Source organism: Citrus clementina, unplaced genomic scaffold (assembly GCF_000493195.1).
Source record: "Citrus clementina cultivar Clemenules unplaced genomic scaffold, Citrus_clementina_v1.0 scaffold_3, whole genome shotgun sequence".
Lineage (NCBI taxonomy): Eukaryota > Viridiplantae > Streptophyta > Magnoliopsida > Sapindales > Rutaceae > Citrus > Citrus x clementina.
Genome location: NW_006262339.1, coordinates 34,347,026 through 34,359,096, shown reverse-complemented (window position 1 = coordinate 34,359,096; position 12,071 = coordinate 34,347,026). Strand labels below are relative to the sequence as shown.

The 12,071-nt window shown below is 34.7% G+C and overlaps 1 protein-coding gene and 1 non-coding gene across 2 annotated transcripts; one reads left to right on the top strand and one right to left on the bottom strand.

Annotated features, from left to right (window-relative positions):
• The first annotated feature begins 1,103 nt into the window (after positions 1-1,103).
• On the top strand, positions 1,104-1,241 carry LOC112100586. Its single transcript, XR_002906954.1, has one exon. It is a non-coding gene; the product is annotated as a small nucleolar RNA Z247 (small nucleolar RNA).
• A 4,916-nt stretch (positions 1,242-6,157) lies between these two features.
• On the bottom strand, positions 6,158-7,219 carry LOC112100285 (putative metal tolerance protein C3). Its single transcript, XM_024189290.1, has 4 exons — positions 7,015-7,219; positions 6,751-6,901; positions 6,502-6,662; positions 6,158-6,382 (listed from the first exon to the last, which is right to left on the bottom strand). Exons 1-4 carry the CDS (start codon positions 7,039-7,041, stop codon positions 6,275-6,277), a joined length of 447 nt encoding a protein of 148 aa, XP_024045058.1. The 5' UTR covers positions 7,042-7,219; the 3' UTR covers positions 6,158-6,274.
• Between the last annotated feature and the right edge of the window lie 4,852 nt (positions 7,220-12,071).

Genomic DNA, 12,071 nt, shown 5'->3' with positions numbered 1-12,071 from the left:
TTTGTGTATAAAATATTGTGATTTGTGTGCCTCAATATTGATGGCTATAGTGAGTTTTTTCTTTGTAATATTATATTGTGATACAAATCTCATAGGAAGAATGTGAGTTTTTTTCTTTTTTTCTTTTTTTTTTTTGTTTCCCAACTTTGTGTAATCTATTTGTTGAAATATTGAATGAAGCTGAACTTGAATTAAGCCATGTGGGAGTATTGGCTGGAGCATACTTGCTGACCAAGGATGTTACTCACATGAGAAATGAATTGAGGATCACACGTGACAAGTCAGAAGATTCCAGTTGGCAAAATAGATATACAGAGATTCCTCTGACGTTGCATGATTAAAATGAATTAGTTAGAAATGTACGGTTGTGATTAAATTCTTAAACATGCATTTCTTGTGTTTGTAAATTCATGAATAAGCTGGATGCTGAGCTAAGCAGCTATATAAACCAGCTCATTGTAATTTCACAACTTGAGCTTAATAAAACAGTTAGATTCAGCTTCTCTCATCTTTCTTCGATCTTAAGAATTCTTTCATGGTATCAGAGCAAGACGAGAAGCAATAATGGCGAACAATGAGAATCAAAATAGTAATGGAGCTTCAAGCTCAACTACAAACTCAAATCAAGTCTCGAACATCAGTACCTCTGTTCTCAGCTCGCTTGTGTTTAATACTCCTATTAAGCTCACTAATAACAACTACCTGCTATGGCATTCTCAAGTTGTAGCTACTATCAACGCAAATGATCTAGAAGATTTGATTGATAGTTCAAAGACTCCACCAAATCGCATGATGATCAACATTGACAGTGATCAGACTGTGATTACTTCACCAAATCCACAGTTCCAGATCTAGAGGAGGAATGATCAACAACTCATGAGCTGGTTACTCTCAACCTTGAGTGAAGAAGTTTTGAGTGCTGTTGTTGGAGCTAGATCCTCACTGGATGTATGGCAGATCCTTGCTACTCAATTTGGAGCAAGATGCAGATCCAGAGTTCTGCACTTAAGAACTCAGATTCAAACCACAAGGAAGGGATCTATGACAGTGCATGAGTACTATACAAGAATGAAAACTACTCTAGATGCATTAAGAGCAGCTGGCAACATGAGCGATGAAGATTTTATACTCTGCTTGCTTGCTGGCTTAGGTCATGAGTATAACTCAATTGTTACTACAATCAATGCTAGGCCTGAAAGCACTATGCCTTCTGAAGTGTATGGAATGCTGCTGAGTCATGAAAATAGGATTGAGCATCAACATTCTGTTAGTCACATGGACTATCAAGCTAACCTAGCTTATCAGAGAGGAAATCAGAGAAGAAACTGGCAAGGAAATTTCAACTTCAATGGAAATAACAACAGCTACGGTGGAAGACAGCCTGGAAATTCAAATGCAAGGCAATTTGGTGGAGGAAACTTTAATCAAAGCTCAAATGCATCTAATAAGGCCAAAGGCAAAAGTCAGATTGATGAAGATGAACCTAAGGGACCTTGTCAGATCTGCTTCAGGAAGAATCACACTGCTGCTCACTGCTGGTACAGGTTAAAAAAGAATTATGTGCCAAATCAAATGCCAAATCGAAGAAGTGCTTATGTAGCTGAAAATGGAGGAAACAGAGATGGTGCATGGTATCTCGACAGTGGAGCAACAAACCACATCTCAAATGACTTCAACAATCTCAACATCAGCTCAGAATATAAAGGGAGTGATCAGCTTGCAGTTGGTAATGGAGTTAAACTTAAAATAGTTTCTATTGGTCATTCATTGCTCAGTACACTTGAACCACACACCTTACCTCATATCAAACTCAATCACATACTTCACGTTCCTGAAATAACCAAGAATTTGATTAGTGTCTCAAAACTTTTGCATGATAATGATGTTTATATTGAATTCAATGAATCATTTTATTCTGTTAAGGACAAGAGAAGGGGGAGTGTTCTTATGAGAGGAATGGCTAAAGATGGATTGTACAAGCTGCTGTGTTTGCCTCTTAATTCCAGTCAAGCCAAGTCTGTTCTATCATCATCTACTATCAGTTCAAGCCTATTCTTAGTAAATAAAGATCACAAACCAGAATCTATGCTTTCAGTAAATTGTAGTGAAAAATGTACAAGTAGCAAAGTGCTAGACCTGTGGCACTTGAGATTAGGTCATCCTAATGTTGTTGCACTTAGGAAAACTTTGTCAGCTTGTAACATTTCTCTCGGAAATAATAAGTTTGATTTGTCTTTCTGCAAAGCATGTCAATATGGAAAACAGCATAGATTGTCATTCAAAAGCAGTGAAACAAAAACTAAACATGCTCTGGAAATTATTCACAGTGACCTCTGGGGTCCTGCTCCTACAATTTCAAATCAAAGGTTTAGATATTACATAGCTTTCATTGATGATAAAACAAGCTACACCTGGATTTATGGTTTAACACAAAAGTCTCAAGCACTTACAGCATTTATCACCTTTAAAAACCAGATTGAAAAAAAGCCTTGAGCTAAAAATAAAAGCCTTACAATGTGATATGGGGGGTGGATACAAAGCCTTTGAAACCTATCTTAAACATGAAGGAATATCCTTAAGATATTCTTGTCCATACACTCACCACCAAAATGGAAAGGCTGAAAGGAAACATAGACATCTTGTAGAATCTGGTTTGACTCTTCTTTCTCAAGCCAACTTACCTTTAAAGTTCTGGTGGGAAGCCTTCTCAAATGCAGCCTATCTTATAAACAGAACCAATACACATGTCCTCAATGACAAAACACCTTTCGAATTTCTTTATTCAAAGAAACCAAATTATTCCATTATAAAGATTTTTGGCTGTGAGTGTTATTCATTTCTGAGACCTTATAATAGTCATAAGTTCAGCTTTCACACTTCAAAGTGTGTAAATTTGGGGTTTAGTCATTCACATAAAGGTTACATGTGTCTTAGCTCAAGTGGAAGGATATACATTGCAGCACATGTAAATTTCAATGAACGCTCTTTCCCTTTCCAAACAGATCCAGAGTTCATGTGTACTGAACCAAAACAGTTAGTTGAACTCACAAACACCTTTAGTAAAGTCCTCACTGTGTCTTTTCCTTCTGAGAGTCACAGTCATGAGGCAACAGCAGCTGGTGTAAATCCATCTGACAGTCAAAATCTGGAAATTACTCCTCCTAATGATCTGAGTTCTGATAACAATAATGAGATAACTGGTTCAGTGCTTCACAATGCTTCAAATGTACAATCTGACACTCAAAACCCTTCAAATTGTTCTGTCACTTCTGGAAACAATCATCTCCAAAATCAAACTCCCGAAATGCCTCAAGTCACACCTCAACTAAAACCCTCACATCCCATGATAACCAGAGCTAAAGCTGGAATTTTTAAACCTAAAGTTTTCAATACAGAAAAAGCCTTATCTCTAGACACACCCTCAAGTGTTACTGAAGCTTTGAATGATCACAACTAGAAACTAGCTATGCAAGATGAATTCAATGCTTTAATAAACAATCAGACTTGGTGCTTAGTTCCCCCAGAACAAAATATGAAGTTGGTGGGAAACAGGTGGATTTTTAGAGTTAAGCAAAATTCTGATGGGTCAATAAGCAGATACAAACCCAGGCTAGTGCAAAGGGTTATCTACAAACTGAAGGAGTGGATTATCAAGAAACTTTTAGTCCAGTAGTTAAGGCTGCAACCATAAGGATTGTTCTAAACCTTGCTGTTGTACATGACTGAAAACTAAGACAAGTTGACATCAATAATGCCTTTCTAAATGGGGAGCTGACTGAAACTGTGTACATGCCTCAACCAGAAGGGTTTGTAAATCCAGATTATCCAAGGCATATCTGCAAGTTAAAGAAAGCTCTCTATGGGCTGAAACAAGCTCCTAGAGCTTGGTTTAACAAATTGAAATCAGTGCTGGAATCATGGAATTTTTGTAGAGCAAAATCAGACACATCTTTGTTCTTCAAACAGAATGGAAATGATGTGGTTATTCTATTGATCTATGTTGATGATATTATAGTCACCGGAAGCAATAACATTGAGATTGAACAACTAGTTCAGGACCTAAGTAGTACTTTTGCTCTCAAGGATTTGGGACAATTAAATTTCTTTCTTGGTATTGAGGTAACAAAAAATGAAAACACTCTAGTGCTATCTCAAACCAAATATCTAAAGGAGTTACTTGCAAAGTTTGATCTATAGAACTGTAATGGAGCTGATACTCCACTTGCAACAACTGACAAGTTGAGTAAGTTTATGGGATCAAAATACTCTAATCCTACTCAGTATAGAAGCGCCATTGGAGGACTTCAATATGATGTACTTACCAGGCCAAAGATTGCTTATGCAGTGAATAAGCTAAGTCAATTTATGGCAAGTCCTCTACAGCCTCATTGGTTAGCTTGCAAACGAGTCCTAAGGTATTTGAAAGAAACTATTGACTATGATTTAAGTTTCAGGAAGTCAGACTCTTTTGATTTGGTAGCTTATTCCGATGCTGATTGGGGTAGTGATCCTGATGACAGAAGATCTACCAGTGGTTATTGCATCTACTTAGGTGATAATTTGGTTAGCTGGAGCTCAAAGAAACAGAGTGTAGTGTCAAAATCATCAGCAGAATCTGAATATAGAGCCATGGCATTAGCATGTACAGAGATAACTTGGATTTGCTCTGTTCTCAAGGAGATAAATGTAAAGCTCAGCTGCACTCCATTATTGTTGAGTAACAGTACTAGTGCAGCAGCAATTGCCACAAATCCAATTCTTCATTCCAAAACGAAACACATAGAAATTGACATTCACTTTGTAAGAGACATGGTTGAAAAGAAAGAAGTGGAAGTTGCGTTTGTCTCAACCAATGATCAAATTGCTAATGTGCTAACCAAACCACTTACTTATCCTAAGTTCAGCTTCTTCAGAAACAAACTTAAAGTCTCTTCCAGAGATTTAAGTTTGAGAAGAGATGTTGAATAATTGAATGAAGCTGAACTTGAATCAAGCCATGTGGGAGTATTGGCTGGAGCATACTTGCTGACCAAGGATGTTATTCACACGAGAAATGAATTGAGGATCACACGTGACAAGCCAAAAGATTCCAGTTGGCAAAATAGCTATACAGAGATTCCTCTGACGTTGCATGATTAAAATGAATTAGTTAGAAATGTACGGTTGTGATTAAATTCTTAAACATGCATTTCTTGTGTTTGTAAATTCATGAATAAGCTAGATGCTGAGCTAAGCAGCTATATAAACCAGCTCATTGTAATTTCACAACTTGAGCTTAATAAAATAGTTAGATTGAGCTTCTCTCATCTTTCTTCGATCTTAAGAATTCTTTCACTATTTGTCGTGAATCCAATCGGGTATCTTCCAAAAATTGTTTTTGGTCTTTTTTTGAATGCTTCATCTTTTCTTTCTTCTTATTTGACTGGCTATGGCTGGCTATAGTGATTAACTACAGCTAATCTTCCTATGAGATTCTTCATTTTCTGGTTCTAATTCATTTTACCTACTTGTTAATGAATTAAGCTTGGTTTTGAGGCGTTGCAACTGTTGGGTGCTTATTTGATTCAATATTTCACGTGCTTATCAATTTGTTTTAGTTTCTTATGTTTCCTTTACAATATGCTAATTCTGCTGACAGCTATTGAGTAGATATATTCATGAAAGACGATGAAATTTTTGTTCATCAAAGTTGCTTGTTGTTATTTGGTACCCCTTTTCTCATGCAAAATCTTATCTTTCTGGCCTACAGGTGATAGAAGAAAAGCAAGAAATTATTAGTTTTCTTAATAGTATTTTGCCCAAGAGTAGATTGACCATTCATAATTCTTGTAAACTAATATATTTAGTTTGACATTTTCTTTCTTCTCACTCTTGTGAAATATTTACACAATGCTAGATTTGTGACATAAGCTGATTAAGATGGAATTCTCGCATAACTAACGGAGTTTTGAAACATAATTCCTTTCTGTTTATATGACGCCTCATTAGTCCATCTTGAAAGAAAGTTTTATATAACTAAGGTGGCTAACTGATTTGACCTTGATGCACCACCTTTTATTCAGAGTTGATAGCTTGGAATAAGTCATCATTTCAGAGTTCATAGTTTGGTATAAATCATAATATTATGCAAGCTTTATAGCACTTTATTGTTTCTTTTTTTGGTTTTTCAGAGATTTTTTTGTGGCGGGCTGCTGGTCTTTGGTCCCGATGTCGCATCATTATTTCTCTCTACGATCCTTATTGCTGGCCCTGCAATTGCTTTTTGTGTAAAATCCTATTTGAAGAGACGACATGATGACCATACTGCTCGTTCTGTTGTGGTGTCAATTGTGGGCTCAATCCTTACTGTACGGGCGAGATGCTTTACTTTTTTCTGCATAAACTGTAATGTGGCACAATCTCTGTTTTGTTATCTTGCAAACATACTCTGTGATTTGTATCAAAAAACTGATGAAAATTTAGAGAATTATATTAATGAAAAATACGAGTCCAGAAATTGACCTTGGCATATGTGCGGACAATTGTGTTTCTGAGCTCCTGCAGTAAATCCAGAGGGAAAGTTTGACAACAGAAGCACCAATCGTGATTGAATACAACCATGCCAATTGCGTTGTACTCATCTTTGACTAGCTCTTCTACTGCCTGAATCAACACCTGAAGCCCTGCAAGGAAATGGAGCAGTTGAAGCTGTAACAATATTTTAATGGGACCTAATTAATTATTGGGCAGATTAAGGCTTTGAAGACATACCAAGTGTGGCCATGACAGCAGCAAAGATGATTATGCCTACTGGCTGCACCATTAGTTTGCCAATAGGATACTTATAGATGTTAGTGTTCTTCATTGCCACTTGAGTGGATGCAGTAATAGCGATGGATCCAGTCGTCATTGTGGCATATAGCTGCAAAAGCCATGTAAAACAGAATTATATATGCATGACAGTACGAGCTCTTTGGTTAAAAATTAGCCACGATGTATTATATGAAAAATTTCAAGCACCTTCATTACAGTTACCTTTAAAAACAGCAAAAACATGTTCATAGTTAGAAATTTTTATCGCGTTTTCATGCTGGCCTTGTTCCTCGTGATCTTCCTCCAGACTGCAATCAGATTCCACCATTGCATCGACGTCCTCGATGGACTTCAAACTGGCAAATTGTGCCTCGTAGTACGCCTTTTCTCCTTAATTCATTGCAATAAGCAGAGCAGAGAAGAGAAGAGAAGAGCATATAAAGTAGAAGAACAAGACAAAATCTCCACTTGTCATGCCTTTTCTCCTTAATTCGTTGCATCATGCAACTTGCATGTGAACTCATTGAATGCCACACCATTTCTTCCTTGCCAAAACAAGTCTATTATCAAATTCTTTCGGTTGATAAACAATTAATAAATATAATAATTGATGAGCAAATCCACACCTACCCCAAACCATTTCTAGGCATGCAAGACGAATGAACAATAGAATTTTCTGAAATAATAACAAACGATAACAAAAATCATAAATTAAGATTACTAAGTTAATCTTAATGTTGTCTGAAACACTTGGTCTATCTATGAAATTTGTTAATTACTTTATTATTGTCCAAAATCCTCCCTTTATATGGTTTACGTACGTGGCGGTCATACAGTAATTATTACTTCATTAATTCTTCTCCAATTTTTTCACTCGATACGGTTTACTTGGCAGGTGGTGATACACCTCTTATGATTTTGTCCGGTATCTTAAAGTAACGTCCATAACAATTACAGTATCATTCTTTGCTCAAATAACATTTGTATAATTAGAGAAATTTTAGGATATCTCTCAGATGTCATATTAATTATACAATTAGTAAATGAGATTATAACATGTGTTTATTTATTTTAAAAAACCCACATACAAGTGGGAATTATATACAATTAAACTACACATATCATACATGAATTAATTCATAGTATTACCTTCTATGTACTCTAAAATTCCTCACACAATTTATATTAATAATGTGAAATGGTTTAATTTTGATGGGTTCTACGCATGTCTGTGAGACCAATAACATTTAATCATTTGTGAATGTACATAATAAATAACATAGACTAGTTCATTTGCTTTGTATCTTGAAAATATTGAATTTGGTAAGCATTGGTTGCACTTCAAATTCCAATAAACATAATAATTGATTCCCTTAATCTATTTCATTAATCTTCACTTCTCAAGTAACTCTATTTTTTGTTTCTCAAAAATGCGTTATCGTTTTTTTTTTTTTTAGTAATTCTTATATAAGTTTGAACTTTTTTTTTTAATTTTATGAAGATTCATAAAATTTTGAACATTTTTTTTCAAAGTACTTTGGATTCTCTGTATGTTTTAAGAGTAGATCTGCTTCCAATACGGGAATCACATACTTTACTAGAAGTGGGATGAGTTTTTATAACATTATAAACCATCTTTTTCACTATTGTTATAAATGAGTATACTAACATTGTAAAAGTTCATTTACACATGTAAACGTTTTCTGAATTTTAATCCTGAATTGAAAATGTTTAATGGAAAAACTAATGATCGGAGGTGGAGTGATGACTTTTTTTAAATTTTGGGGGTGGAGTAAACAATGTCCATCAATTTCAGTGTGCAATCAATGACGTGGTGAGGTAGCAGAAGTGAATTGAAAAGGAAAAATCAACACATGGTAGAGCACAATTGAACTATATACTCCCGTCATCTTAGTATGTTGTGCTGGTGGGATAGCCCCACAGAAGTCTTTTCCATGCTGTAGCGATTAATATGCTTTCAGTTATATTATCAAATCAGTGCGATGTCACAGGGGTCCAAAAAATTATATCAAATTATATTTATGTCTAAAAAGTTATATCAACTTATACTTATTCAATCAATGAAGGCAATAATGTTGTTCCATATTTGCATATACTACTTATAACTACATCAGATGCGCATTTACTCATCATCTAGAAATTAGCAACAAAAATGAATCAACAAATCGTTGCGGGACGGACAAGTGACAACATGACAAATAATCCTTCTGTCACTTAGAAGAAACGCAATTATTCTGAGTTGATTCTATAGTCACCCATGTATCTTCTGTACCCTTTAAAACCAAAGTGATATCATGATAAAGTCCGACCCTTCACCTTCTCCACATATTATTTATGGTTGCTTTTCAAGCAATAAGCCTGATTATAGGCCACGACTACGGTAGGAAACCCCATCGTCCTTTACATAACTTAATGACTGTTGGATCATATCCAGCGACTGAGAATGATACATACGACATATGGGAGTAATCAGAGTTGGCGGTAAAGGGCCGATCAAGTCAACTGTTAGGTTAAAAGTTACAACACAAATTGGTGAAAACTTTCTAACAACTAACACAAATTAGTGAAAACTTTCTAACAACTAATTGCATAATATATGCAATAAAGTGTTCCGTGCAAATGGTTGGAAACATCAAATCATCAATTACTAGTAGCACTGTAGCAGAGCACATATCTCTGTAAAAGTAAATAAATAAATAAACCTATTAACTGGTTTTTTTTTAATTTTATAAGAACCTATTAATTAGTTAGATTTATTAGAAAATACACTTGCAAGTTGGCAATAATAAATTGAAATAAAACTGAAGCAACATATAAAAAAAAACAAAATAACAACACAAACAATAACTGAATAGAGACTGAAAACACTGAGATAAACCCGATGCCTGTGAGATCATAGTTTCATTAAAATAGAATCGCATCCTACAATTGGTGCAGTCTGTCAATGATGATGATGATCATTACAACAATGATGATAATAATTTATTTTCAATATTAAATACATCAAAATCTAAGCTTGAGAATTTCTTATGTTCTGGCCTCCCTCCAATCAAAATCCTGATTTCACCACTCTTCAAGTTGAAACAACCCCCAATTATTTTGACAAACTACAACTACAACTCTGCTCATGGGATTGTATATATATTTGTCTTTCACGTAATAGAATTAAGAAACCGATCTGGTTGATGAATCAACGCACTTATCAAACTCTGCTTTTGAGACTGTACATTTGTATTTTAAGTAATAGAACTAAGAAATCTGATTTGGATGATAGCTGACCTGATACACTGATTAATTGCATTTATTTAGGATAAATATATACAGGTAGTGTTAAAAGTGTTATTCATAGTTTTGGCAAGCCGTTACAACAACCTTTTCAAAGCATCACCAATTCACCACAACCAACACCCCACCAAAAACAAACCTGTATGGTATCTTTAGTTGCTGATATTGACAATGCTATTATATTAATTATTGAATCAGTATCGATATCACACTGCACGACTCCAAAAGTCATATAAAATTATACTTATTCAATCAACGATGGTAACAATGTTCTCTTCCATATTTGCATACTACTTATAACTACTTATTTATAGTTAACATTGTTACCATCACCAATTCACCCCCCACCCCCACCAAAAAAAAAAAACCTGTATCGTATCTTTAATTACTGATATTGACGATATTAATTATTGAATCAGTATCGATGTCACACGGCACGACTCCAAAAGTCATATCAAATTATACTTATTCAATCAACAATGGTAACAATGTTCTTTTCCATATTTGCATACTACTTATAACTACTTATTTATAGTTAACATTGTTACCATCACCAATTCACCACCCCCCCCCCCCCCCCCACCAAAAAAAAAATATGTATGGTATCTTTAATTGCTGATATTGACAATGATATTATATTAATTATTGAATCAGTATCGATGTCACACGTCACGACTCCAAAAGTCATATCAAATTATACTTATTCAATCAACGATGGTAACAATGTTCTCTTCCAATATTTGCATACTACTTATAAGTAGATGGATGGGCATTTACCCCAACATCTAAAAGTCAGAAATAGGGGAAAAAATATTAAATCGATGTGGGACGGACAAATGACAATACAATATGATAAATAATCCTGTCACTTAGAATAAATTCAATTATTAGTTGATTTTTAGCTACACGCGTATCTTTTGTACCCTTTAAAAACAAAACTATATCATGATAAAACCGACCCTTCACCTTCACCACATAGGCCCCTAATTTTACATCAATTTATTTATAGTTGTTCTCGTAGCAAATGATAAACGAGCGTCCAATGTAATTACAAGTAAGTACATGGATATAGAAGAATATTATTGCCTTCCTTGATTGGATTGAGTATTATTTAATATAACTTTTTGATTCCTGCACTGCGATATTGATACTGATTCGATAACATAATTGGACCCACATAATATATGGTCCACTGTCTATTAATCGCAACAACATTAACAACCGTATATAAATTGATGTAAAGCAATAGGGGGAGTGAGGGACTTTGGGGTAAAGGGTCGTTTTTGGCACGATATCATTGTGGCTTAAGGGTCGTTTTTGGCATGATATCATTATGGCTTTGGAGGATATCATTATGGCTTTGGAGGGTATTAAAAGATGTGTAGATAGCTCTAGAATCAAGTCAAAATAATTGTTGCGGGCAGTTTCCACTTCAAACAGTAGCAGAATCAGGATTTTGATTAGAGGCCGGTCAGAACATAAGAAATTTTTTAAGTTTAGATTTTAATATATTTTAACAGACTAAATACATCTCTAACGAAATTTAGTTGGACAAAAAATTTAAGTGTACGATAAAATCATTAAACCCTAGAAAATAGAAACAAAATTTTAACAAGCCTTGACGAAGTTACTGTTCATTGCTATTTTTGCACACCCTGTCCACTAGCACTACTTGCATATACAATTCGGCCACAATCCACAATCCATGGTTTTGCCTCAGTAAGTAGTTGAGATTGAAGAATTTAAGCAAAGAGTTCATATGCCAAAGACTAGTTTTAGTTATTGCTGTTAAAGCTTAAGGCACCATTAGAAGTTCATTTCATGTACATTTTGTACAGATTTGTAGATCATCAACTTGGGAAGTTGAAAATATAGTTTTAGAGTAATTTAATTTGTAGGCAATTAGCTCTTTCTTTGTTTTTGTAATTTAAAGACAGTTTGATAAAAAATTTTGAAGTTTATAAGTAAAAATA

Excerpts from the sequence above, each read along its gene's own strand:
- LOC112100285 (XM_024189290.1), bottom strand. The coding sequence starts at position 7,041 with ATGAACATGTTTTTGCTGTTTTTAAAG. Across the intron at positions 6,663-6,750 it reads TGCTGTCATGGCCACACTTG|GGCTTCAGGTGTTGATTCAG; the intron begins GTATGTCTTCAA and ends ATTTCCTTGCAG. Across the intron at positions 6,383-6,501 it reads TTGTCCGCACATATGCCAAG|TTTATGCAGAAAAAAGTAAA; the intron begins GTCAATTTCTGG and ends GCCACATTACAG.